The sequence below is a fragment of the Cetorhinus maximus genome, chromosome 3 (assembly GCF_964194155.1).
Source record: "Cetorhinus maximus chromosome 3, sCetMax3.hap1.1, whole genome shotgun sequence".
Classification (NCBI taxonomy): Eukaryota; Metazoa; Chordata; class Chondrichthyes; order Lamniformes; family Cetorhinidae; genus Cetorhinus; species Cetorhinus maximus.
In genome coordinates this window covers 74399617-74425646 of record NC_135881.1, presented here as the reverse complement: position 1 = coordinate 74425646, position 26030 = coordinate 74399617, and the positions used below count along the sequence as shown (strand labels likewise).

The window sequence follows — 26030 nt, the reverse complement described above, 5'->3', positions numbered from 1 at the left end:
TGAGACCACATCTCAAATACTGTGTGCGGTTTCGGTCTCCTTATTTAAAGAAGGATGTAAATGCTTGAGGTGGTTCAGAGGAGGTTTACTAGATTGATGTGTGGAATGAGCGGGTTGTCGTATGAAGATAGATTGGTCAGGCTAAGCTTGTTTCCACTGGAGTTTAGAAGAGTGAGGGATGACTTGATTGAAGTATACAAGATCCTGAACGGCCTTGACAAGGTGGACGTGGAAAGGATGTTTCCTCTTGTGGGTGAGTCCAGAACTAGGGGGCACTGTTTTAAAATTAGAGGTTGACCTTTTAGGACAGAGATGAGGAGAATTTTTCTCTCTCAGAGGGTTGTGCAACTTTGGAACTCTCTGCCTCAGAAGATGGTGGAAGTGGGGTCATTGAATACCTTTAAGGCAGAGGTAGACAGATTCTTGTTAGGCAAGGGAATCAGAAGTTATCAGGAGTAGGTGTGGAATTTGAAACACAAACGGATCAGCCGTAATCTTATTGAATGGTGGAGCAGGCTCAAGGGGCTGAATGGCCTACTTCTGCTCCTATTTTGTATGCTTATAATCTATTAACCTGTCTGTGTTCACTTGCAATCCTTCTCAGCTTGCCATGCCCAATATTTGGTATCAACAAACTTCAAAATTATTCCTCTTGTGATGTCCAAATCATTGATATAAATGGGAAACAAAAAAGTCATAGTACAAATCTTAAGAGTACACTTATACTCATATTTTGCCCACCCGAAAATTTACCCCCTACTCCTTGCTTCCTGCCATCTAACCAACCATCTACCCAAATTCCTGTGATACCTTATGTATGCCTCAATTTCATAACAAGCTTCTTAGATAGCAAATTATCTAGTGTCTCCTGAAAGTCCATGTCTATAAACACTATATTCAATTTATGTAGACAATTTTCTCAAATTTTTCAATTCTGTGGAATTTGTCAAGCATAGCATACTCCTCACAAATCTATGTAGAGTGTTCATGATTAATATTCACCTAAGTGTTAACAAGTTTCATCCTGCATTGTGGATTCTAGGGCCCAGGTTTTCGCTCCCGAGTCAGGTGCTCATGGGAGGAGGAGGGGCTGGGGGGGGGTGGGGGGGAGGTGGGGAGAAAGGGGGAGGCAGGGGAGGTGGCAACGGTGGGGACATGGCCCCTGGAGTAACTGAGGAGGCTGCCAGATGCAGAGGTGGGCCAGGCAGAAGGCCTGTCTCGGGGATCCAGAACTGTGGTCAAAGTTTAAAAATAAACAATAAAACATGAAATATCCCTCCAGCTCTCACTCCTCAACCTCACACACACCATGTCCCAGCCATGCCTACCCACACCAAAGGATGCCTCTTCAAACAACCCCTATGACCCCTCATGCCCCCATATCAACCAATGTCCCCACGGTCTCTCATACCCTCCATGCCAACCTATGCCTCTCTAACCACCCCCTGTGGCCCTTTATAGCCCTTGTACTAACTCAGTGCTAACTCATGCCAACCCATGCCCCTTATCCTTTTCCCTTTCCCTTACACCTACCATAGCAACTCATCTAGTATTCACCATAGGCAGACCTCAGAACCCATGCAGAGATGAGATAAAATAAAGTTCTATAAAATAAAGTCCTAAGTGTCTATTGCAGACATCACTATATTGAAAAAAAAATTCATAAAAACCCATTTATGACATTTGCATCCCTTCAACTTAATACAGCCTTATAACAAACATTCCATTCAAGTACACAAATGCTTATAACAACAAGCATGGGAATTCATAATTGCACAAAGAGTCCACAACCACCTGTAGATGTCAATCAAACTGTAATTGGCAGGCACCCTACTGTGATAATAGATGGTTGTGAAATCAGACACGCAGCAGTAATCCAATAATAAAAGTGCTCAAGCTTGTCGACAAGGTAAAATAGCAAGCAATAATTTTTTGAAAAACATTCGAGAATTTTTTTTCAAAAATTAAAATGACAGTATTGTTAAATGCCTTGACAGCTCCCTCTGACAGCTCCCTTTGACAGGTGCTTCTGAAAGTTTTGACAGTTCCAATGAGCTTGACAGTAATGCGTTCATGCACTTTTTATGCAGTTATGCCTGCTTACAACAATTCCAATGGGAACCTGACACCCTCCCCCCCCCCCCCCCCCCCCCCCGCCCCGCCTCAAAGGTGGCCCTGGATCAGATCCAAAGGGCTATCTTACCTCTCCAAAGGGCTATCCTGATTATCCAAACAAATCCACAAAGTTCAGATCTAAACTTACTGGGTCTAATATGCACACTTTGAGCTTCACACTCCAAGGCTACCAAAATCCCACTAAAGAGGAAAATTGCTCATTCACAAAAATGACCATTGACTTTTAATGTGAATACACTGCACCATTTTCGGCTGCCAGGTAATGTCCATGTGTAATAAGTGTTAAAATTGAAAGGGTATTATATTGTAGTAATCATAGTCCTGATAAATGTAAGATGTAACTTTAAGAATAATCCTGTGTTGTAAGATCACATGATCTGTGCAAACCAATGAGTTAGCAGCACGGGGAACCTCTAGGAGAGAGTTCTTCTTTAGTTATGGAGTTTGATGCACGCATATAGCTGCTGCTGCTGTCTTGTAAATAAAGTTCAATGTTTCCACCAAGGAAAGTTGCCTGGAAAATCAACTCTATAACATATACAATTTTAAAACAAGAACACATGACACTTACTTTTAAATCAAGGTGGACGATGTTGTTTCTGTGCAAGAAAGCCACACCCTCCAATATCTGCTTCATAAGCCGTTTGACATCTTCTTCTTTGAAGGCCTCTTCCCTCTCGGCTACACATTGGTTGAAAATCTCACCACCAGCTGCACTGTGGAAGAAAGCGTGGAAATTAAAAGTAACACAGTTTGTTTATGTTAGTAATGAACTGCTGAAATAAACCAAAAACACTGAACTGGTCCAAAAGTTGCTCCACACTTTCTTTACTGAGCCGCGAAAGATCTACTCCAGAATGAAGCCTCACCATGATCTTAGAATATTTTTCCACAAATTGCCATTTTTCTTTACGTTAAGGAAAATGGTCATGTAATGATTAGGCACACCATGGACACTTCTCTATTCCCACCTAAAAAGACACATTAAAGTTTTCCAGGGTGCGCATATATAATCTGCAGAAACACAAGGATAGGACTATTGTGGAAACTTACCACTTATATACCCTTAAAGAAATATTAAGCCAAGTCTAGAAACAAAATACAGTAATTTGCATTGTCTGTTGGAAAAAGTTTCAAGTTAGTTGCGCTTTTATCATTTGAAAGCAATACAATGTCATGAGCTGTACTAAAAATAGATAATTGCATCATTTGACTGGGATATCTCAGCAAAAACTTACACACTGCTCTTCTTGTACAATGCAAAAAGGTTTTCAAATCCCTTTTTCATGGTGACGGTGTTCCTTTAAACTACATCTCTGCATTATGCCCAGTGCAATGTGGCACTAGGCTACTGAAGAGTTTCAGCAAATATTTGGCTCCATCATACAATGTACTTCCAATGACAAAAATATACAATGAACTCAAAATACTTCAACTGACAAACAGAGGCAAAGAAGCTAACAGAACCTTTCCATTATCCACAATGAGGGAGGAATAAAGGTTGATTTGTGGAATTGAACAGGAAATGAAAATTGATTTCTCCTTTTGTATTTTGTCTACCATGATACATTGGTATTAACAATAAGCAATGACATACATAAAAAAGGTTTAGGCTACTGACTACATCAGTGATTCTGTCAAAGGGAAAACTGGGTGAATGGGGAAAGGACGTTTTGCCTTACAAGTTTAAATGCACTACATAGATGTTAAATTCAAATAGTGATTTTAATTTCTGCAGTTTGATGTGGCTGTCAGTAAGTAAGCTTGTCATTTATATTGCAAATGACTGAACCCATAGTTTAAACAAAAACTGGACTAACATCCTATTTACATTTTTAGAATAGCTGCACACAACAGTTTTATTTGTGGGTTAGCAATTAACTTTTCAGAGGCCCAATCATGTGCCTATTACCTTAAGGAAGGAAAACACAAACCGGCCTATTTAAGAATTAAGTCTTGCTGGAAATTCTGCCAGAAGTTAAGAGGAATGCAACAGTGCTGACTATTCAAATTCAAAATTACATTCAAATACATATTCACAATTAAGATAAATGCAAAATTCAAATTATTCCCAATGCTACATGGATATTACAATAGGAAAACGGGACACTCAGTCCAGCCAGTCTCTGCTGGTGTTTTCTGTCAATATGAGCAGCAGTCTTAAACTAATGTTCCTGCTCTCTTTTCATATCCTTTTATTCCCTTCAATAACCTAACTTATTGTTAAATGTGGAGGTGCTCCCCATTTCAATCACTAATTCTGGTAGTGCATTCAACAGCCTCACAGCTTTCTATGTTACAAAAAAACCCACTCTCCTCTTCTCGGTTCTAAATCTCTTACATTTAGTCTTCTATTTATGTTTACTTGTACTAAACCCCTCATCCCACTGGAAACAGTGCATTTCTATCCATTCTGTTCCGCCCCATCGTAATTTTAAACACTTTATCAAATCATCTCACAATTCCCTCTTTTCCAACAAAAAAGTCCCCAATTTTTCACGTCTCTCTTCCTTCATATTTGTATTTCCTCATCAGCAACATCCTACTGAATCTGGGCTGTAACACCTTTCCTATAATGCAGAACCTAAAACTGCACATAGGACTCCCAACAAGTATGCCCCCTTTTTCTTTCCAATGCATAAGATCTTTTACTTACCTCTACTGAGTTTCACCTGGCCTAGTTCTACTCACTTGTGACCATTGTCTAAGCTCCTTCTGCAACTTCTTTGCTCTTCAGCAGACTTTACTGCTTCTACTCCCTGCTACCCTTTATGCAGCTGCAGGGTGACACACAATAGTAACCCAGTTAAGAGATTTCTACCCTCTTACACCGCCCACCCCCAACCCCACCACAACAGTTTCTACCTATCCCTTGTAAGATGTTGCTGAGTAGAGATCACGAATTCAGAAGAACAGGAGAGAACTATATAGCAAGGCTCCAGAGATGTAGTGCCAAACTGAGGTGCAGGAACTCTAAGAAAATGTGTTGGCCATATCATTTCTAAATCTATTATGATGTTGTTTTCCTATGTATTAATCATTTGAGTCCCCAACCATAAGTAAAACTTTGCTTTTTAAGTGAAAAATATTAGTGCCGGTAGGCATCTTATTTCCAACCATGTGGTATTTTGAATCATTAGTCTTTAGCATAGCTAGAATTTCATTATGCAGCAGTTTAATTATTTAATTCAAGTCTATTAAAAACATGAATTACAGGAAACTTTGCTTACGTCTGACTGGGGGATGGTATACAGAGGGATCACTGCTTTTCTTGATTTATATTAATCACCTAGACCTGGGTGTACAGGGCACAATTTCAAAATTTGAAGATGATGCAAGCTTTGGAAGTATTTTGAACTGTGAGGAGGATAATAATAGACTTCAAGAGGATATAGGCAGGCTGGTGGAATGGGCAGACACATGGCAGATGAAATTTAATGTAGAACTGTGTGAAGTGGTACATTTTGGTGAGGAGAATGAGGAGAGGTGACATAAAATAAAGGGTACAATTCTAAAGGAAATGCAGGAGCAGAGAGACCTGGGTGTATATGTGACAAGGCAGGTTGAGAAAGCAGTTCATAAATTATACTAAATCCTGGGTTTTATAAAGGGGCACAGAAGCAAGTAAGTTATGAACCTTTATTCTATACTGGTTCAGCCTCAATGGGAAGGATGTGAAAGTTTTAGAAAGGGTGCAGAAACATTTATTAGAATTGTGCCAAGGATGAAAGAAGCTGAAGGTTACCCTGACAGTGTAATCAAGAAAAGTGAGAGGAGTCTCATCTGGAACATTAACACCAACATAGATGAGGTGGGCCAAATGGCCTGTTTCTGTGCTATAAATTCCATGTAAAGCTGCCAGCAGGGAATACAAACGCTATACAGCGTTTCACATTCTCAGGCCATCACAGCCAAGGAATTAATATTCAGTAGGCAAACGCAGCAGGGTGTTGGGGGTATTGATGCTGCTTTAGATCCTGGGAACCTTGAGCTTCAAAGACCCTGGAATATCTGTTTATGAGAAAGCTATGTGCAGGGTGTTGTAAGGTCTGTGTTTTTCTTGTAGTCTTACAGTCAGGGAGCTGCACAGGAGGGTTGCTGCTGTTGCTGCTGCTGCACATTGACTTAGAGACATTCAGTAGCAGCAGCTTGAGGCCCTGGACACTCGGTGTGGCCTTTGATCTGCCACCCCTTAACCTCCCTGGGCTCTGGATTCACAGCCACACTGCAAGCTCCGGACATTCCTATCAACTCTTACTTTCTGGCCTGAACTCAAACTCCAGGAACTCATGGCCAAACTTGCCCTTGTGCCCCACAAAATAACGCAGGTAAAAATCACTCAACATTGTCCCTGTGCTGGCCGCCTCTGTGTTATAAGTCATACAGCCCCACACGGTTGCAAGAGGATTTCCCTCCAGTTCTGATTATTGCTGTCAATGAGACAAATCCCCCTGCATGTGTTACTCCCAGAAACAAGTAACTTCAATATTGGAGGATTAAAATCCAGTCGGACAATTAATGGAGTGGGTTCCATTGACATCAGTGGAAAGAAAAATCAAGTGGGGCGTATAAGATCATAATAAATAGGAGTAGGCCATTCGGCCCATCAAGCCTGCTCCGCCATTCAAAAAGCTGATCTGATTGTGGCCTTAACTCCTGCCCTCTTGTCCCCCCAACCCTGCATAACCCTCGACTCCCTTGTTGATCAAAAATCTGTCAAACTCAGCCTTGAACATACTCAATGACCCAGCCTCCACTGCTCTCTGTGAAAGAGAATTCCAAATGCCAACGACCCTCAGAGAAGAAATTCCTCCTCTCTCCATCTCAAATGGGAAAGCCCCATCTTTAAACTGTGCCCCCTAATTCTACATTGCTCCATGAAAGGAAACATTCTCCCAGCATCTACACTTTGAAATAAGCAAGTGAACATTCACCCTAACCCTAACACTCAGATACTAAGAGGTTGGCTCGCAGGGCAATTAGGGCAATAAATGCTGGAATAAAAACAAAGTGCTGGAAAAACTCAGCAGGCATGGCAGCACCTGTGGAAAGAGAAACAGAGTTAACGTTTCAAGTCCAATATAACTCTTTTTTGGGATAAATGCTGGCCTTGCCAGCAAAGCCCACAACCCATGAAAGAATAAAGAACTCTAACAAAGCGCTGTGAGGCCACATTGAGATGATTGGGTTTTAGTTGTTACATTGTAGAAAGGTTATTAAATATTATATGTGATTACATATAATTATGTATGAAACCATATAAAGGTTATTAAAGTTATTAAACTTTAAGAAAGCACTGTGGGCCACATTGAGAGGATAGGTCACAGTTTTGGCTGCCATACAATGCAAAGATTATTAAACATTATACATAATTATAAAGGGATAATCTCGATCACTATAGAAAGGTGATTAAATACTGTTTATAGTGAGCTGACGCCCACCCTCAGGGTTGTTAGGTGACTGACTCTAGGCGGTAGCTCCTTGATCAGCTTATTGGAGGTGGTGATGGAATTCAGGAGGGAGAGGTCAGGCTGGAAGATGTTCCCAGGCAGAGTTTGCAACTGGTTCACAGACACATTGGAGGTTGCTGAGGCGGAAGCAGTAGCCAAGGCCAGAGGGGCAAGGTATGGTGGGGGGCTGGCTCAAGCGGTTCACATTTAGGCTGCTGAGCTGCTCCAGGAGGCCCTGCTCATTCCCAGACACATCAAGGGCCTGCAGGCGGCCCAGCTCGGGGGGGAGGCCAGCCAGGCAGTTTGACTTGAGAACCAGTCTCTGGGGCTGGCTCAGGCTGCACAGCTCAGGCCTGCCCCAGCTCCAGGTGATTGAGCAGCGGCAACTGGTACAACCCGGGGTCCAGGCCGCCCTCCCAGACCCGTTCCTCCATCTCCGGACCCTGCAGCACCAGCTCCCACCACCACTCAGACAGAGCCAGCCAGGCCTCCGGCCACACCAGCCCAACCACCACCACCAGCACAACTGGATATGGAGCAGCAGAGTGGATGGCCAATCAGTGAAAGAGAGTTTACCATCCAGCGATGGTCAGGTGGTGCTGGAACGGTGCTCCAGTGCACTCCGGCAGCACTACACCACAGCAAGGCTCCATTTTGTGGTTCTACAGTTGAAGCCCAAGTTTGCTAAACCACTGAGCATTTTAATATTTTATGACAAAAAATATTGCAACCCTCAAAAAGTGTTAATAGAGATTGCTATGGTGGATCCAAAATTGTACAGTGAACTGACCACTTGGCTGGGGTATGTCAGATTTAAATATACATATGTGATAGAGTGAAGGAGGTTGAAGAACTGTAGTCTCTCTTTTCTGGTAATGCTCCCAAGTAAAGAAAGGATAAAGGTCATGACACTGTTATCTCAATGGGACAGGCACAGTTACAGTAAATGCAGCAGGCATGCTTTTTAATCATTATGGAACCACTGGTTTTTGAAACTATGCTGCAGCAGGGGATGCTTTGACAAGCCAATGCTGCAGAGTACGTTGTAATAATTTTCTGTCTTACATTGATATTCAAAAATGAGTTTGAAAAACTTAAAAGAGCTATAAGATGACTTAATTGTATCTTTGTTCTGTTGATGTGCTGAATGGTCCAAGGTGATGCACAGGACAAGATTGCCACTGTAATGTAAAACAGAAATCATACTTGCGATTTACAAAGATCCATTACATTTAAAGCAGAAGCAACACAACTCATATTTATATATGTGTTGTTCCAAAGAACATATTGGACTTGAAATGTTAACTCTGTTTCTCTCTCCACAGATGCTGCCAGAACTGCTGAGTTTTTCCAGCTTTGTTTTTTATCAGGTCTCCAGCATCCTGCAGTATTTTGCTTTTATTATATTTATATAGTACCTTTTTCATAATAAACTGGCCCAAAGTGCTTCACAGCCGCATTATGAAACAAAATACAACACACATAAGGAGATAGTTGTTTGGTAGTACAGAACTTGAGTATTGCTGAAATAAGAGAGATGCTGTCGAAGCTTTCCATCTTGCACTCATCATGACAGTTTGCAAGAATGCCAATGGTAAAGGGAACAACAATTTATACTGCATGAGAAGAATGTGCTGATTGGTTGGCAAGTGGACTCTGATTGGTAGAGGCATTGCCATGGAGAATGCACCAGGAACAGTTAATTGCCAAGCTTTAGTTAAAATTCAAACCAGGCAGGTGAACCCTGATTGGTCAAGGGATTGCCATGGGAAATGAACCAGGGAATGGCTGTCCTCCAAGCTTTTGTTTAGTTGAAAAAGGCGTAACACATAGCATGTTCCTTCTCTCTGCAAAGGACAGGGCCGTGTGTGAGATATGTAAATGGCACTTTGTGCTAATTAGGACAAGAGCAATGGAGTTTTGGATGACCTCATGAACAAAATCTTCCGGTCGGCATGCGGGTGCGGGCCTGACACATCGACGTGTAAAATGACGCACGATGACGTCGGGCGTGCATCCTGACGTCATCGAGCACCATCACAATATTCCGTTCAGCGGGCGCGCGTTGGAGTCTGCTGCGCACCTACTGAAATGTTAAGGGCCTACTAAGGCCATTAAGGGATTCATTAAAGTACGTAAGAATACTGCCCATCCAACCTTAAGGTTGGCGGGCAGGCAAAAAGCCCAAGCAGTCTTCGTGTTTTTCAGGAAACCTCATCCACGGGCGGGATGAGGTTTCCTGAAGCTTTTATAAAATAAATAAACTTTCCCACCTTTACAAACATGTCCCAACTCACGTGACACAGTCACATGAGGGGACATGGTTGAATAAATTTTAAATCGGTTATTTAATTTTTTTCATATCCATTCAATCTCCCGAGGCAGCTCCATGCCTCAAGGAGATTGTTGTGCTCCTCTGCGCGCATTCGCAAAAGAGCACAAAACCTGACTCTCCTTCCACCCCCCGCCTGCACAGATAGCGCTGAGTGCTACCGGTCGCGCATTACGCTGGGCAGGCCTTAACTGACCCGCCCATGTAAAATGGTGGCACGCAGCCAATCGCGGCGGCGATCAGCTCCGTGCCCTCCCCCACCCGGTCCTGTCCAGCCCGCCATAGGAAAAATCCAGGCGCATGTAGGATTCCAGCCAGGAGTGCACTGGAATAGTCAAGTCTAGAGGTATCAAAGTCATGAAAGAGAGGTTAGATATTTAAGAATGGAACCAGGTGAGCGTACTCCTACCCACCTGGATACTGGTGGACAGATCTTGGAGGAGGATGGTGCGGTCAACTGTCAAAGGTTGCAGACAGTCGCGGAGGACAAAAAGGGATAATTTACTTTTGGCACAATTACACAGGATATCATTTTTGACTTTGATAAGAGCCCTTTCAGTTCTGTAGCAGTGGTGGAAACCTAACTGGAGAAAATCAAACATGGACTTCTGGGAAAGGTGGGGATGGATTTGGGAGGCAACAAGTTCCAGGACTTTGGAGAGTTAAGGAATATTGAATATGGGGCGGTGAGTTGCATGAATAGGGGGGTCGTGGGTATGTTTTTTGAGGAGCGGGGTAATGACAGCAGATTTAAAGGGTACGGGATCAACACTTGAAAGATAACAGTTAATAATGTAGGGACCAGGAGGGAAGTTTTGGTGGTCAGCAGTTTAGTGGGAATAGGGTTGAAATAGTAGGTGCTAGGTCTCATGAACATGGTATACTCAGAGAGGGTATGAGGGAAGATAGGAGAGAGAGATGCAAGTTCGGGACTAGGGTGAGGGAAGCTTTACAGGAAGTTTGGTCCAGCAGGGTAGTCGAAGGGAGGGTAGTGTGGAGGCAGCTGATCAGATGGTCTAATCTTGGCCACAAAAATGTCCATGAGTTCCCCCCACTTATTGTTGGAGATAAGGTTGGAGGAGTCGGGGGAAGGCATTTAGGATGGCAGTTTGCAATACAGAAAAGAAGCTGGGGCTTATCTTTGCTTTCCAGGATGTTCCTGGAATAGTGAGCAGTTTTAGCAGATGAGGGCAGGGCCCAGTTGTGCTTTGTGACCCAGCCAGATCTGATGGTGGATGACTGAACAAGTTGTCTTCCATAACCTTTCAAGCATATTTATACACCACCTCACACATCTTCAGTATGTCTAAAAGTGCTTCACAGCCTGTGACATATTTAGAATGTAGACAAATTCAATTTCTCAGGTCTTGCAAACTGTAAATGAGATAAACGATGTTAAATCTGCTTTGGTGGCTTTTGTTGAGGAAGGGATTTTGACTCAGACTTAAGTCTAAAGTGGAATTTAAGCACACATTAAATGCAAGAAGGTTAAAAAATACAAGGTTCCATTATTCCACCAGCAAAGCTGTATAAACACTCAAGAGAAAGCTTAACTTAAAGGAACAAGATATTTATAATGAATATTCACAGCCAATGCTTCAGATTCTCGCTGCTCCCTGCTCTCTTTCTTTTCACGAGGCTTCTCAGACTCAGGGTGCTGCCAGTCAGTCTGACTAGGTCTCCAATTCCCCTTCCTAAATCTAGCCACCAGTGGTTTCAAGCTGCCCTATTCCTGGCCTCATCTCCCACCACATTGCAGCACCTCAAGTCCTGGACTTGTCCTTGCTGCTTCCCGCCCACCCACCAACCTCATGGTATCTGGCTGCACCCCTCAGCTTGCCAAAGAATTTGCTCCCCAAAGGGAGAGGCCCCACATCTGTTGACCAGTTCCCCTGCTTGGTGCTCTCCCCCACCATCGTCACCTGCTGCCGGAGGTGCCTACGCACTTCCCTGCTAGAGAGTTGCCATCCCAGCAACTAGACACATCACACGTTGACTGTTTACTGAGCAATCTCGATCAGCAGGGTTGATTGAGATACGATAGCTAGCATATTGGAGTCCACATTGGTGGTAGCCTTCCCTTTGTGCACCCCAAATCTGGTCAAATGGTATGGGCTGGGCTGATATCCAGCATTTGCTTGAGATGAACTTCTCAAACCCTCCTCCAAACTGGTACTTGCAATGGGATCCAGCCTTTGTGATGGCTCAGCCACGCAGGGGTCTATAATCGATCCGCATGATCGGCAACACTAGTCGCTCCATTTGCAGCCTTCCTGTCAGGCATCTCCTTCCGGCACTGGAGTTGGCCTCCTCCCACTGGATGAAGCCCCCGGATCCTTGACACACACATTCCAGATTCACCATCACTATCTGACTGCTCTTCACTCGGGCCACCGCTGACTGCTGCTTCAGGTTCCACTGTGCTGTTAAGTGGGCTGCTTTCCCCCACATCATCCACCATACTTTTGACATCGAGTAACTCCCCTCTGGGAATGATCTTATGAGGTTGTCCTCCAACGAAAGGTTCGGCGTAATGGGCGACCACCGGTGCCGAGCCGCTTCCCTGCTTTGGCCACAGTACACCTCTCGCAGTTCCGGCAGTAGTTGGCATTATCGGCAGCCATCCCTGGCTAGTTACACTGGCTAGTCTTGTTAGTGCGGCTGTCTTTTCCAACAGTCGCTGTCCCACCCGATCATGAATCGCGATCAACACTTGATGCAGGAGACTGCCGGGCAGGATGAGTTGCTTCACCTCTCTCCCGCTGTCATGAAGCAGCCAATAGAGAACACCACCCTCCTCCCTGCTCCTCTCCCAGCACCTCAGTAGTTTACGTGCCCACTTGAAATTGTTCCTTAGACAGCGTTGGGCCGGTGGACGGTTAGTCTTCCAGTAGAAATGAAATCTACTGACATCTTCATTGACTGGTTGATGCTGCCTGAGGTTCTCGTTTGAAATGGATGATGAAGGCGAAGGCGAAAGTGTACATGGCTCCACCTTTCTGGATTGGGTTTGGATCTCCCTCATAAGCACATCAGTGATACTTTGATGACTCCCTGCCCAGATCCCGCAGAAGATTGGAGTATGAATGCTGCTGTTTGTTTGAGGCATGAACATGGCATCTAAGCTGGCAAAATGGGTTGCCTTCCATGTTCAGTCTTCTGACCGAGGGCCTCAGCATTTCCATTTCCTTTGCTGAACCTGTATCTTCTCTGGTGAGGGACAAGGAATGGAGTTCGTTGGACAGGGTCATCATGCCTGACACCTGTGGTATATAGGGGAGCAGTGGCATAGTGGTATTGTCACTGGACTAGTAATCCAGAGGCCCAGGGTAATGCTCTGGGGACCTGGGTTCAAATCCCACCTTGGCAGATGGTGAAATTTGAATTCAATAAAAATCTGCAATTAAAAGTCTGATGATGAGCATGATTGTAAAACCCATCTGCTCTCCAATGCCCTTTAGGGAAGGAAATCTGCTGTCCTTACCTGATCTGGCTACATGTGACTCCAGACCCACAGGACTGTGGTTGACTTTTACATGACTCTTGACTCTTAAAATGCCCTCTGAACCACCTCCCTTGCTGATGGGCAATAACAATAGCCAGGGATGCCGACATCCCATGAACAAATATAAAAGAAAACGTGGTTGTTGTGGGCAGTCACATTGGAAGCACCCAGTCTGTGACAATTCCGGCACCTCTTTGTACCCCAAGGCTTATGTAGATCTAGGACCGCAAGGATTGGATTTGTGCTTGCTGTGCGGCAATCGGTTCCACCTGCCTCTTCAACCTGAGGGCTACACCCCTGTCCATGCCAACACCCCCGATGGTGGCCTCTCCCCTGGTCTTCGGAGTCCAGTCTTTCCCTATGACCCGGGTGACGTAATCTCATGCATCAAAGGAGGACAGTTGGGGTTTGTCACTGTTAAGTCTCCTCAACTCCTACTGGTATCCTTCATCCCTCACCACTTCAGCTAGGTGATTTTTCAGCTGCATGTCCCTGTTTGATTTGAAGGAGGGATCCAGGAGGATGATGCGGTCGAAAAACTTCACCAGCTCCAGGAGTATGGAGACCAGGTCCTCTCCTTTAACTTGCTTGTACTCATAAAACCTCTGTTGCAGCTGCGGCAGGCTTGTACTGCCCCCAAACACCCATGCCAGGACCTCGAAGGTCCATTGCGGACTTCTTAAAACATCTGCACCTCTCCCCAGTATTTCCCAGTAAGCTTTCCTGCACCAGATGCTCCATCATGAACACCACCTGCTCCCTCTCAGTGAGGCCCCTGGATGCCATGACCATGGCCACAAATCCAAAGCTGGCTGTCCTACCTCTATAGTAAGCCTTGTGACTGAGCACGCCCAAGGGATACTCCCAAGAGGTGCCAGGATTGTCACAGGGGTTGGGCACTTCCAACCAGACTGCTCTCAACAACCAAATACACCACAGACATCAGGCACGGTGACCCCGTCTAGCACACTGCCATTCCTCGTCTCTCAACAGAGAAGATACAGGTCCGGCAAAGGAAACGGAAACGCTGAGGCCCTGAACCAGGAGGGTGAAAATGGATGGCAACCCCCTTTTGCCAACTGAGAGAGGATTACAGCTGATACCATGCTCATGCTTCAAGCAAACGGCCGCATTCACACCCCAATCCTCGATCCAGTCCTTGGCTGTTGGACGTCTCTGGTCGTTCCCCCAAATCTGTCCAGCTTCCTACCGGTCAGCAGGAAGGATATCCGTGATGGGATATTCTGTCCTTCCTTTGCTACTTTAAAGCAGGCACACTGGAAGCTGCTTCCTTATCACTACTTCAACTTTCAGCTTATTTCTGTGAAGCCTGCACCTCTGCCAGAGCTGCAGCTACTTCCACCTCCCTTGCTGATAGGGGCAGTTTCATTTTTTTCTCCATCTGCTCCATCTCGGCCAGGTGCCTTCCCATTTTGTCCATCATGATTTGATGTCTGTGTTGTGGAATCCCATTTCTGACACCAAAATGTAACGTGGGATTTAAGCACACACACTGCATAAAGGTTGAAAAAAAGCAGGGTTCCTTTATTCCACCAACATTAAAGCAATGTAAACTCTCAAGGGAAAGCGCAACTTAAAAGGAACAAGCTATTTACAGTGAAAATTCATGGCTAATGCTCCAGATCCTTGCTGCTGCCCTGCTCTCTCTCTCTCTCTCTACGAGACTTCTCAAACTCGGAGGTGCTGCCAATCAGTCTGACTAGGTCTCCAATCCCCTTTCCTGGCTCTAGCCACCATCAGGGGCTTCAAGCTGCCCTATTCCTGGCCTCGTCTCCCACCACACTGCAATTCAAGTGCTGGACTTGCCCTTGCTGCTTTCTCCCCCACCTCATGGCATCTGACTCCACCCCTCAGCTTGCCAAAGACACTGCTCCATGCAGGGAGGGGCCCACAGGGGTTGATCAGTTTCCCTGCTCAGTGCTCTCCCCCACCATCGCCACCAGCTACCTCGCTACACAAGGAAAAGACCCTACTCTTTTTCAAATATTGTCACGCGGTCTTTTGTCCATTTGGGCAGGCAAATAGTGATCCAGCTTAATGTCTCACCATAAGCAAGACGACAAAAGGAATTTTGAATTCATCTCTAGTGTGTTTCAAAACCTACAAATGCTTCACAACAAACACTCTCACAAACTAAGGTGCCTGAATTACACAGCATTTTACCTTGGCTGAATAATCAGTTACGTAACTCTTAAATGGCTTACACCAGATTCCTCTTTAGTAATAGCTTTGTATTAGCCATGTGATTTATTTGTGAACTGTAGATTGTGACGCATTGTAATTTTTTAAAGCATGTTAATAATACCCAAAAAAATCCCCTATGTAAACTGTACCTCTTCAAAGTATGACATCATAGAAGATTCCATATTCTCATTACATTGGTCACTTCAAAATTTACTGCATTGCAATTTTTCATCCAAAATATTGCAGCAATGAAAAACTAATGCCATGCAGGCCACCTTTTGAGGTCTGCTTTTTTCAGGTGGACATTAAAAGGATCCATGGCACTTTGAGGAGCGGGGAAGTTTTTCAGTGCCCCAGTCAATATTTATCCCTAAGTGACACTACTAAAATAGATAAATTAGACAGTTATATCACTGCTGATTGTAGGTACCTACCGTCTTTGTCTACCTTTGTCTACAGTGACTACAATTTAAAAGTAATAAATTGATTTAGTGCTTTGGGACATCCTGACGATGTGAAAGGTGCATGATTGCATGACTATACCATCATTTAACCTTAAATGAGATAAAACTAGAATCACTGTAGGACAGGTTACATGGTAAAGTCTCCACAATTCTGCTATCCATTGCTTTGTAAGGCACCAAAGACAGAACAAGCCTGGCCCTGTGAATTGAATGTTTATCACGTCATCTGAACATCTCAATGCATTATTTTATGTATCAGACCTTCTGAACATCTTCATGTGTTACTTTACACCTCAGACCTGATTGTTTAAGAACAGGTTTCCTATTGAAATCTGTATTTTTGACGACTAAGGATACACCTATTATATGATGTATGCACATGCACATCCGATATTAGCTGTCTTTTAAACTTTTCTCCTTTACATGAATTTTTTAAGCCAGTTATTTCTTGAAGCTTTAAAAATATACTGTCTGCTCTTTTCATAATTCTCTGTGGTATGTTTCTCTTAACATTGAACAAACTGTCAATCAGTCACCATCAGTACATCAACTATAACAGAACACGCAATAAACTTTCACAAAGGTTATTTTATTTTTAATTTGTTCTTTCATGGGTTGTGGGCAAGGCCAGCATTTGTTGCCCATCCCGAATTGCCCTTGAGCTGAGTGGCTTGCTAGGCCATTTCAGAGGGCAGTTAAGAGTCAACCACATTGCTGTGGGTCTGGAATCTGGAGTCACATGTAGGTGTAAGGATGGCAGATTTCCTTCTCTAAAGGACATAGACTAGCTTTCAATTCCAGATTTATTATTAATTAATTGAATTCAAATCCTGTGATGGGATTTGAACCCATGTCATCACAGCATTAGCCATGGGTCTCTGGATTACTAGTCCGGTGACATTACCACTATGCCACCGTCTCGCCCTTGTCATGCAATGTAGGGTACAAACAGGACACATGACAGGTTTCAAATAGCAGCTACAAAGGTCTACTCTCTCACACTTTCTGCTAGTGAGTATCTTTCCTCCCCGCTTTACTATGCCCTCTAAGCAATGCATGCAACCCATGAACTATGCAATGTATATTGACAGCAAACTGTCAACTCACAGTAAGTTACAATGAAATGCTAAAAATAATTTGCAATGATAACTATTTCCTTCAGAATTTAAATTTTCTGTATTTTTTCAAACCCACAGTAAAATATTGCACAAACCTCACAATTGTTCACATTGGAAACACACAAGATACTTAACCACATGATAAACACAGCTGTATGTAATTTAGCACTGCTTAGATATGTTCTTTGTAAAACTTATGTTTTTTTATAAACTGATGATCTGAACTCTTTAAGTTAGGTTATTCTTTTGCTCCCAAAAAGGCTTAGCTCTACGCAACACTGAGTAGCTGAGTATTACAGACCAGGAAGGTTCCAGGTATGACCCTGGCTACTGCTAAGTTTCATCTTAGGCAAGGTAGCAACTGAAGTGCCACATATGAGCAGGGGAGGAAACAAAGGGGCTGGACGCAAGAAAAGTCCATGGTTTCCAATCTTGACTCCATTGAAAGTGTGTACATGTAGATGTTGGATTGGCACGAGGCTGGACCCCAGGCTAATCAACAGTGGGAACATCCTAACTAAGTGAATCAACATCCGCCATTGAGGCTCACATGTGAATAATGGTTATTTATGCAGAGCTTCGAAGGGTGTCCGTAGAATTATATCCAGCAAGGAGTCAAAGCTTCCAGGTGAAGAGCTTTGTTGCAGAATAAATTAATAGAGTTAATGAAGAAACAGTTTTCCTGTAATTTAATTCCAACAGGAAAAATAACCAAAAAAACCTCTCCTAGACATTATAACAGTTAAATAAGGACTGAGAAAGGTCCTTTTGGTCTATCGAGGTTCACCTGTCTATTACTTTAACTCTCCTATCATAGCTTTGAATTGTATTTTGAACATGTCCAATGTTCCCACCTCCATTATCATGCCTGATTCATTGTGTGGCACTCTGAGACGTACAGACAACAACACAACTTGTTATAATTGCTAGCATTACTTTCATTGTTTCACTTGGGGAACTTTCCCCAAAGTATCATGAGTGTTCACTATTTCTTTCAACATTATATACAAACTAGTCTAATCTTTATTTGGCAGTACAGAACTTGAATATTTCTGAGTAATGAATACAAAGGACTGCATAACATGGCTTATCTTTGTGGGATAGCAGTTGGATATGAGTTCAGAGTGTACCATATTCAAACACACCTTGAAAAATTGAAAATCCAACTAACCTGTTCTAGAACAAAAGCACAGAGGGGTGGGAACCTTGCCTGCCCTGTGGTTTGAATTGGCCATCCATTTTTACACCCTGTCTGACATTCCTCTGCATGGAAGTCAACAGAGGGTAAAACAGGCATCCAATCTGAACCTGTCTGGCATGTTTGGTTACAATTATCCCCATAATTTCTGCACAACTAAAACTCCGAAGATGCCAGGAACCTCCTTTTCTAAAAAGGAGGAAGGAGCATGCATGTGCCATGTCACTAAGAGAACTAGGAGTAGCTGGGGAAGGAGAGGGGCAGAGGTTAGCGCTTGGAATAGAACATTGATGTTAAATTTGCTCTGAACTGAACTGAAGCTGACAGGACATGGAAATTTAGTCTGTGTAGTTTCCTTTGCTGAGTCAATATACATGTTGCAATTTGTACAAATCCACATGCCATAAGATTGGCTTTATCAGCAATTTTTTTAAATAGGGCTCTAATTATTTGCTCACCTTGCAAGCTTGATGCAAAAATAGAGCATAAAGCTATCCTGTGGGACAATGGCTGTCCTGTCTATCGCACAAACTCACTAATGGGCGAAAGGCCACCACCTTCAGATGTGAGAAGTGCCTGGTCTACCTCTATTACCATGGAAAGGTAAAGTATCTAAAAAATTTGAATAATAGATTAAGCAAGCTGTTTCATGCTGCTACTATGCAGTGGCTATGCGGGTGATAATTTCACGAACAGGATGTTACGTTCAGTCGAAAAAGACCTTCTTCCTACCACATAGTTGAGCAATGTCGTGTATGCCTTTCAGTGCCTATGTGATGCCAGGTACGTAGGCCATATGGCCCAATGATTGGCTGATCAAATAAAACATCATGTTCCTCTGATTGTTCATAATAAGCAGAGTACAGACCAAACTTAACCAGCCCATGCTTGCAAAACCCAAAATGTCTACTGTTAGATGTGATTCTGCAATTGGGCAGCACTTGCTGAACAATCCTGAGTGTGCTAATAGCTAAACTAACAATCAATTTAAGTTAATCAGTCAAGCTCATAACATGGCTCATTTACACTTGCTAGAAATGACATACATTTATATGCAAGGGCCCATTCCCTGCAAACAAAAGGAATACATTCAAGTCTTGTACTTTTTTTGAATTACCCAGGAGCTTGGGGAGCCTACAGTAGCCCATTGCCTTCTCCATGGCAATACCTTGGCCGATCAGAGTCAACTTGCCAACCAAGCAACGCTCTTTTCTCCTGCAATATAAGTTGTTGGTATCGTTTGAAATTTGGCATTCTTGTATTTGTCCTGATGAGTGTAAGATGAAAAACTTCAACAACATGTCTCTCTTTTCAGAAATATTCAAGTTCTGTACTGCCAAATAAAGATTAGACTAGTTTGTATATAATGTTGAAAGAAATAGTTCTATCAAGCCAGCTTCTTAAAAGATAATGTTCTGACATGAGCTATGCTAAGAAGAACGCATTCATTGTCCATCTTTAGTTTCATTGAGGTAGTGGGCCATCTCCTTGAACTGCTGCTGTCCTTGTACTGATGATAGGTAGGAAATTCCAGGATTGTGATACAAATAATGAAAGAACAACAATATTTGGCCAAGGTGGAATTTTGTAGAACCTGGAGGGAATATTGGAGCTGATGGCATTCCAACAACATTGCTGCTTTTATTTTTGGAAATTTACAGGGATTTTCTTCTTGGTGGTGAAGGAGGGAACTGCTCTCAGAATAAACTTGGTGAATTGCTGTAGTGCACCTTGGAGATGGTACATACCACAGCCACTGTGGCAGAGGCCAATCAAATTGGTCTGTCCTGGATGGAGTCAAGCTTTTGTGTGGTTGTGGCTGTATCCAACCAGATGAGTGGTGAGTAATTCACCATCACTCCTGACTGCAGTCCTGCAGTTTGTGGAGGGCTTTTGAGGAGTGAGTATGTGAATGCATTGATCTTGAAGCCACGGTGTTGTTATGGTCAATCCAGATCAGCTTCTGGTCAATGATAACCCACGAATGGTAGAAGACCCAGCAATGGTAGTGCAATTGGAAGTTCAGGTAGGATGGCTGGGTTTGTTCTTATCAAGCTGATCATTATAGGGTGCTGAGGTTACCTGTCACTTGTGAGCCCAAACATGGATGTTATCAAGGTATTTCTACAGGTTGATGTTGCCTGCTTCATTACTGGAGGAGTTTTGAATGAAACTGATCGCTGTGCAACATCAATGTCAGCCCTATGTCTGGTATTACGATGGTGGGAGTGTCACTGAAGGCTGAATATGTTTGGATTGAGGACTCTTAAGAACAAAAGAATAGGAGTTCACCATGCATCTCAAGCCTATTCCGTAATTCAGTTAGATCATGACTGATCTGAATCCTAACATCATCTACATGCCCTGGTTCTATAACCTTTAATGCCCTTGCCAAATTTTCATGGAAAACGTCTGCAGTGATGCCCTCAGCCTATAATTATGAATCTCCAACGAACACAACCATCTCTCCAGCCACTGGATAATTTTCCCTTTGGCTCCCATTGATTTTGATGATTTTTTTTGGGCTCCTTGATGCCATACTCAGTAGAATGCTGCCTTGTTGTCCAGGGCCATTCCAGCTGATAGAATAGCAGGAAGCACCTGATCAACAAATGTGTTCCAAGAACATTAGCTTGTGTTCTCCCTGATAAACTTTAATTTTCTCAAAAGCAAAATTATCAAGAGTCACACTTAGTGACCATCGGCAGTCAAGAGGATTTTAACAAAAGTCGTTGCAAAATCTTAAACCTGTATGAAGAATGGTCAGAAAATTGAAAAGAGGGTAAAACATTATGGGCAGGTTACTGATTAAGGCTATGTGCAGCACAAGTCATGGTCTCGATTCCCACATTACAATTTCTCAAGGAAATCCAGGCAGAGAGGTTGAAGTCAGAGGTACGCACAGTGGATTCAAATTCTAAAACAAAAAGACAAAAGAAAATCTCAAACAGCACCATTCCCACACATTTGTTTCATTTGAACTTCTGCCATAATTGCTCTCAAACACATTGGATTCTATCCTTTCTGATCAACTATATTCCTGCTAACCACACAATTGAAGCAAATTATGTGAATAGACTGTTGATGTCATGCATGATTGCTCAGACACTGATGAAGATTAGGATTGAATTGTTAGTGAAAGTTATCTGTTTTATAAGGTGGTGGATAACAACCTGCACTCACCCCAAATTAAACCAGAAATGTAACGGATCATATCGTTAGAAAATAAAGCAATCCGAGTGGTTTAAGATTGATTACTGTATGTCAGCCCAATTGAGGAAAGCTCCATGCACGCTAGAACAAGAAACTGTTTCAACCCATGACTCACTTTAGCTCCCCATAATGCTGTCAGTGTAGAGTTAAAAAATAATTTTTATCCATAAATTTGCAATTTAAACCCCAGGAATGCCCCATTACTTATCTGCAGTTGGATTTGTGTTTGCCTTGATCAAATTTACAAAAACATTCTTCAACATGAAACATGTTTCAATATCAAAAGAGAATACACAAAACGATTAAGATTAATTCCAAGGGCTTTATTGTCTGCGCTTTAAAAAGTGGCCCTTCAATCACAAATTGGGTAATCCAGAATCATTGATCATGCATACAAAACAAAAAGGTTTGCTCATTTTGGCATGAATTAAGAACTGCATTCTAATCCTATAAAAAATAGCCCTCACAAACCCACTCTGGAAAAATAAAATCTAACTTCCCCTTAGGAAAACAATTTGCACTCAAGTGAAAGTTTTGTTATGAATAGCATCCTGTCCTAACTAAACAGTGAACCCCTGGTAACTGAGGGCTCTCTTTAGTCAAAGCAGCTTTAGACCATGAACGTGGACTGTCACGTGCAGCTGAAAGCACAGTGACATAAATGAATTCACAGCAGGAAACCAGTAAGCAATGAGGCCAAGTTTATGTGCCAGATGTAATGCTACTTTTGATCTCCAAACAGCCATTAAAATACATGACTGTGCTGTCTAATTTCTCTATAAAATCCAATACTAGTCAAGTACACTCAATGGCTTAAAATGGAAGAGAGATTTTCCATGCTTTCCACTATAATTCTGTGCAGGGTGCTGAAAACACAAAAGATGCCTTATTCATTGCAAATATCGAAAAATATAAGATTAACTGAATTCTACACTTTACATTTATTACACTTGAGTCTGACTAAAAAGCCTGTTAATGAAAAGACGTGATTTGTGCCTTTTGTTTCTCTGCCGGAAAAATTCTGACAAGGCTTCCTCAATCATAAAAGGATGTGAACAGAGGCTTATGCAAACAAACTGGTTAGCTGCGCCTCCATTTAAATGAAGAATGAAATTAACCCCATTCTTGCCCACCGTCCTCTCAAAGCAAATCAGCTGTACAACTGCTGCTCCAACATATGTGAGAAAGCAAAGAAATCGAGCCCTGTCCACAGTGCTCAAACAATGAACGCTTTGAGCATTGATCAATTTAATTTCCATGGAGATGGGGTAATAAACTGTGAAAGGAATTCCTACAATACACATCAGTAAGCACAAACAACACAGCAGAAAACAACTCATGCGACCATATTATGACTAAAACATATTTTCAAATAGATGCCTCACGTTTATGTCGAAACCACTTGGAGAAAACTCGAGACTTGCTCGTGCAATTAAATTTTGTTCAGTACATCAGGAAGTGTTTGCTTGAGTATTATTGCGAATTCCCCTCACACTCTTAAGCTTCTCCAAAATTGTATTATTTTTGTTAGCTATACACAACATTGCTGTGTTCAAGTAATCTCTGTAATTCCCCTTTTTCCTCAGTTCCCACTTTGCTGTTGCATACATTGCCGAATTCAAATGGTCAAATAACTCAACTTGGTCAGTTTGAAAAAATGTCTTCAAATTGTGAGTAGACTGTACACGTACTTTCGGCTTATGCATTTTACCATTCCAATGGGACAAGTACTGTATATACCCATGTAAGAGGCAAATTTTTGGGACCAATATTTTAGGCAAAACAATAAGGGGTCAACTTTTACACAGGTAATGTTTGAGGGGGTTAATTTCAACTGAAATACACCCTCCCGGCACACCTAACAACAAAAGAATCCACAAGGTAGTGGGGAAACAACACACACATCAGTCATTTCTCTCTCGTTCTCTCTCTGTTTTTATTAAAGAGCCATCCCCCAGCCTTGGCCCAGCCTCCATTTGCTGCGAGGTTGGAGAGGTCCTGCGGTACCTGAACCTAATCCCAGCCCCAGACCAGGCACAGGGTATTTTTTTTGGGGGTGGGGGGGGGTTATATCCATTGTAAAGTGGAATGGGTGGGGCGGGGGTGAGGGGGAGAAATGAGGTATGGTGGTGGGAACCTTCCGGGTCTGCACTGAACCGTGCCTCCCCTGATTCCACCCACCCCCTACCACCCATACTCTGGGAGAGGAATTGGCAGTGTCAGCTGGGCCTGAAACTTCATTGCTGCTTAGGGGCTGAGGGAGTGAAGGGAAGGGAAAGAAAGGACTGTGCCATTAGAAAATGTCATGCTGATGGCCCTCAGCCCTTAAATTAGATCTTGGTACAGGGGGGTTGCATTTGTAAGGGCCCGAATGGCAAGGCCTGAGCCTTCCCTCTTCTCTCCAGCAAGGCTGAGGTAGATGATTGAGGACACAAGGCTCAGGGATTCGTTTATTTAATGTTCATTTTGGAAGTTGGCCCCGCATCTTGTTTCCATGGGCACTGTTAATTCCTCTTCTCTGATCCATCATTTTTTCCCTCCAAAAAATCTAAATTAACCTTCATTCTTCCTGTCTTGTTTGACAAGTAGGAAATTAAGGAAATACGGTAAGGGCAACTTCTTTTAATGAATAATGAACGGAAGTTTTTAATGCGATTGTAGAGATTAAACTTTGGTTCTGAAATTTTTGGCTTTTGATCCTTGAAAGACTAAGGTCAACTTTTACTTGAAGCGTATGAAAAATGATTTTTTTAAGCCAAAAATCATGGTTCAATTTTTGAGTGATCAACTCTTACACGGTGTACATATGGTATTTTAGTTACGCTAAGCTCCCTACACATATAAGACAACTGTTAACCTGTTTGGATTTTTCTTTCATGTTGGCAAGAAAATCAAATAAAAAGACTTTTAATGCTGACTAAACATTACTTATTGGATCTGAAAGAATATAACGCTCTATCACGCTATAATTCTTATTGGGACAAATGGTAAACCTGCTCTCAAAGTTGTATTTTGGGACCATTTCATCGGGAGGTACTCAGTTGTCACAGAATGTTGAAAAGATTACATGGGTGTGAAAAAGATCTACTCAAGGGGTAACTTTAACCTAACCGACCCCAGTTAAGTTCAGTCACCCATTTTGCACCCTGCTCAGTTTAATTTCCATTGACTTGGTGTAAAAAGGGCGGTGGATTAGCTTAAAATTGTCTGGCATGACGACCAAATTTTAGGGAAATTGCATCAAAACAGAAAAGGTTTTGACAAATCCATCACCAACAGATCATAAGAATGTAACTAGGAAAATGAGTAGACCATATGGCCCATCGAGCTTGCTCCACTATTCAATACGATCTTCTGCCTCCCAACTCCACTTTACTTCCCATTCCCCATAACCCTCGATTCCCTGAGACCAAAAATGTTTCTATCTCAGTCTTGTATTCAGTGATGGATATCCACAATCCTCTGGGGTAGAGAATTCCAAACATTCACAATTCTTTGAGCAAAGAAATTTCTCCTCATCTCAGTCTAAATGGTCAATTCCTTATCTTGAGGTCATGCCCTGGTGTTCTAGATTTCTCAGCCAGGGGAAACAACCTCTGTGTCTACCCTGTCAATTCCCTTCAAAATTTTGTACGTTTCAATGAGATCACTTCTCACTCTACAGAACTCCAGAGAATGTAGGCCCAATTTATTCAGCCTCACATGATGGGACAACCCTCTTATCCCAAGAACCAATTTAAGGAACCTTGACTGTACTTCCTTAAATATTGAGACCAAAAATGCACACAGTATTCTAGGTGTGGTCTCACCAAAGTCCTATAAAATTGTAGCAAGACTTCCTTATTCTTGTACTCCAATGCCCTTGCAACAAAGGTCATTTCACTTCCTATTTGCTTATTTTATTAAAGGATGGATGATAATACATATCCACTGCCTGCCAGTATTCAGCTATGAAGCTATCGTGCTGGAAGACTTAATGATGGAATTACAGAATGCCACAGAACATAAAATAGGCCATTCAGCCCACCAAGTTGGTATCAGTGTATTTCTCCAAGAGTTTCTCATTTCATCCCACTCACCGGCTCACGCCCACACTTTAATAGCCCTCCTCTAACTTTTAATTCTATTTTAATAGTATTTATGAATATTAACTGAAACAACAGTTTGTGGAAGAGAATTCCACATTTTACCCACCCTTGACATAAAGATTTTCCTCTAAAGTCCCCATTAGTTATTGGTGATGCTCTTAAACTTGTGCCCTCACATTACTGTGTCACCAGCCAGTAAAAATAACTCATTAATTGCCATTCATAACCTTTCATAATCTTGAAGGCATGAGTCAAGTTTCCAGGTAGCCTTCTCAGTTCTAGTAGAAAAAACATATTACTCAAGTCTCTCCATTTCTGGCA

At 42.7% G+C, this 26030-nt stretch overlaps 1 protein-coding gene across 1 annotated transcript in view; it reads right to left on the bottom strand.

Moving 5' to 3' along the window:
* The window catches only part of stk17a (serine/threonine kinase 17a), a 109178-nt gene that overhangs the window by 36234 nt on the left and 46914 nt on the right, over positions 1-26030 (bottom strand). Inside the window, exon 3 of the mRNA XM_078538573.1 lies at positions 2708-2852. Within this exon, the coding sequence (XP_078394699.1) occupies positions 2708-2852 (145 nt within the window). The remainder of the gene's footprint in view (positions 1-2707; positions 2853-26030) is intronic.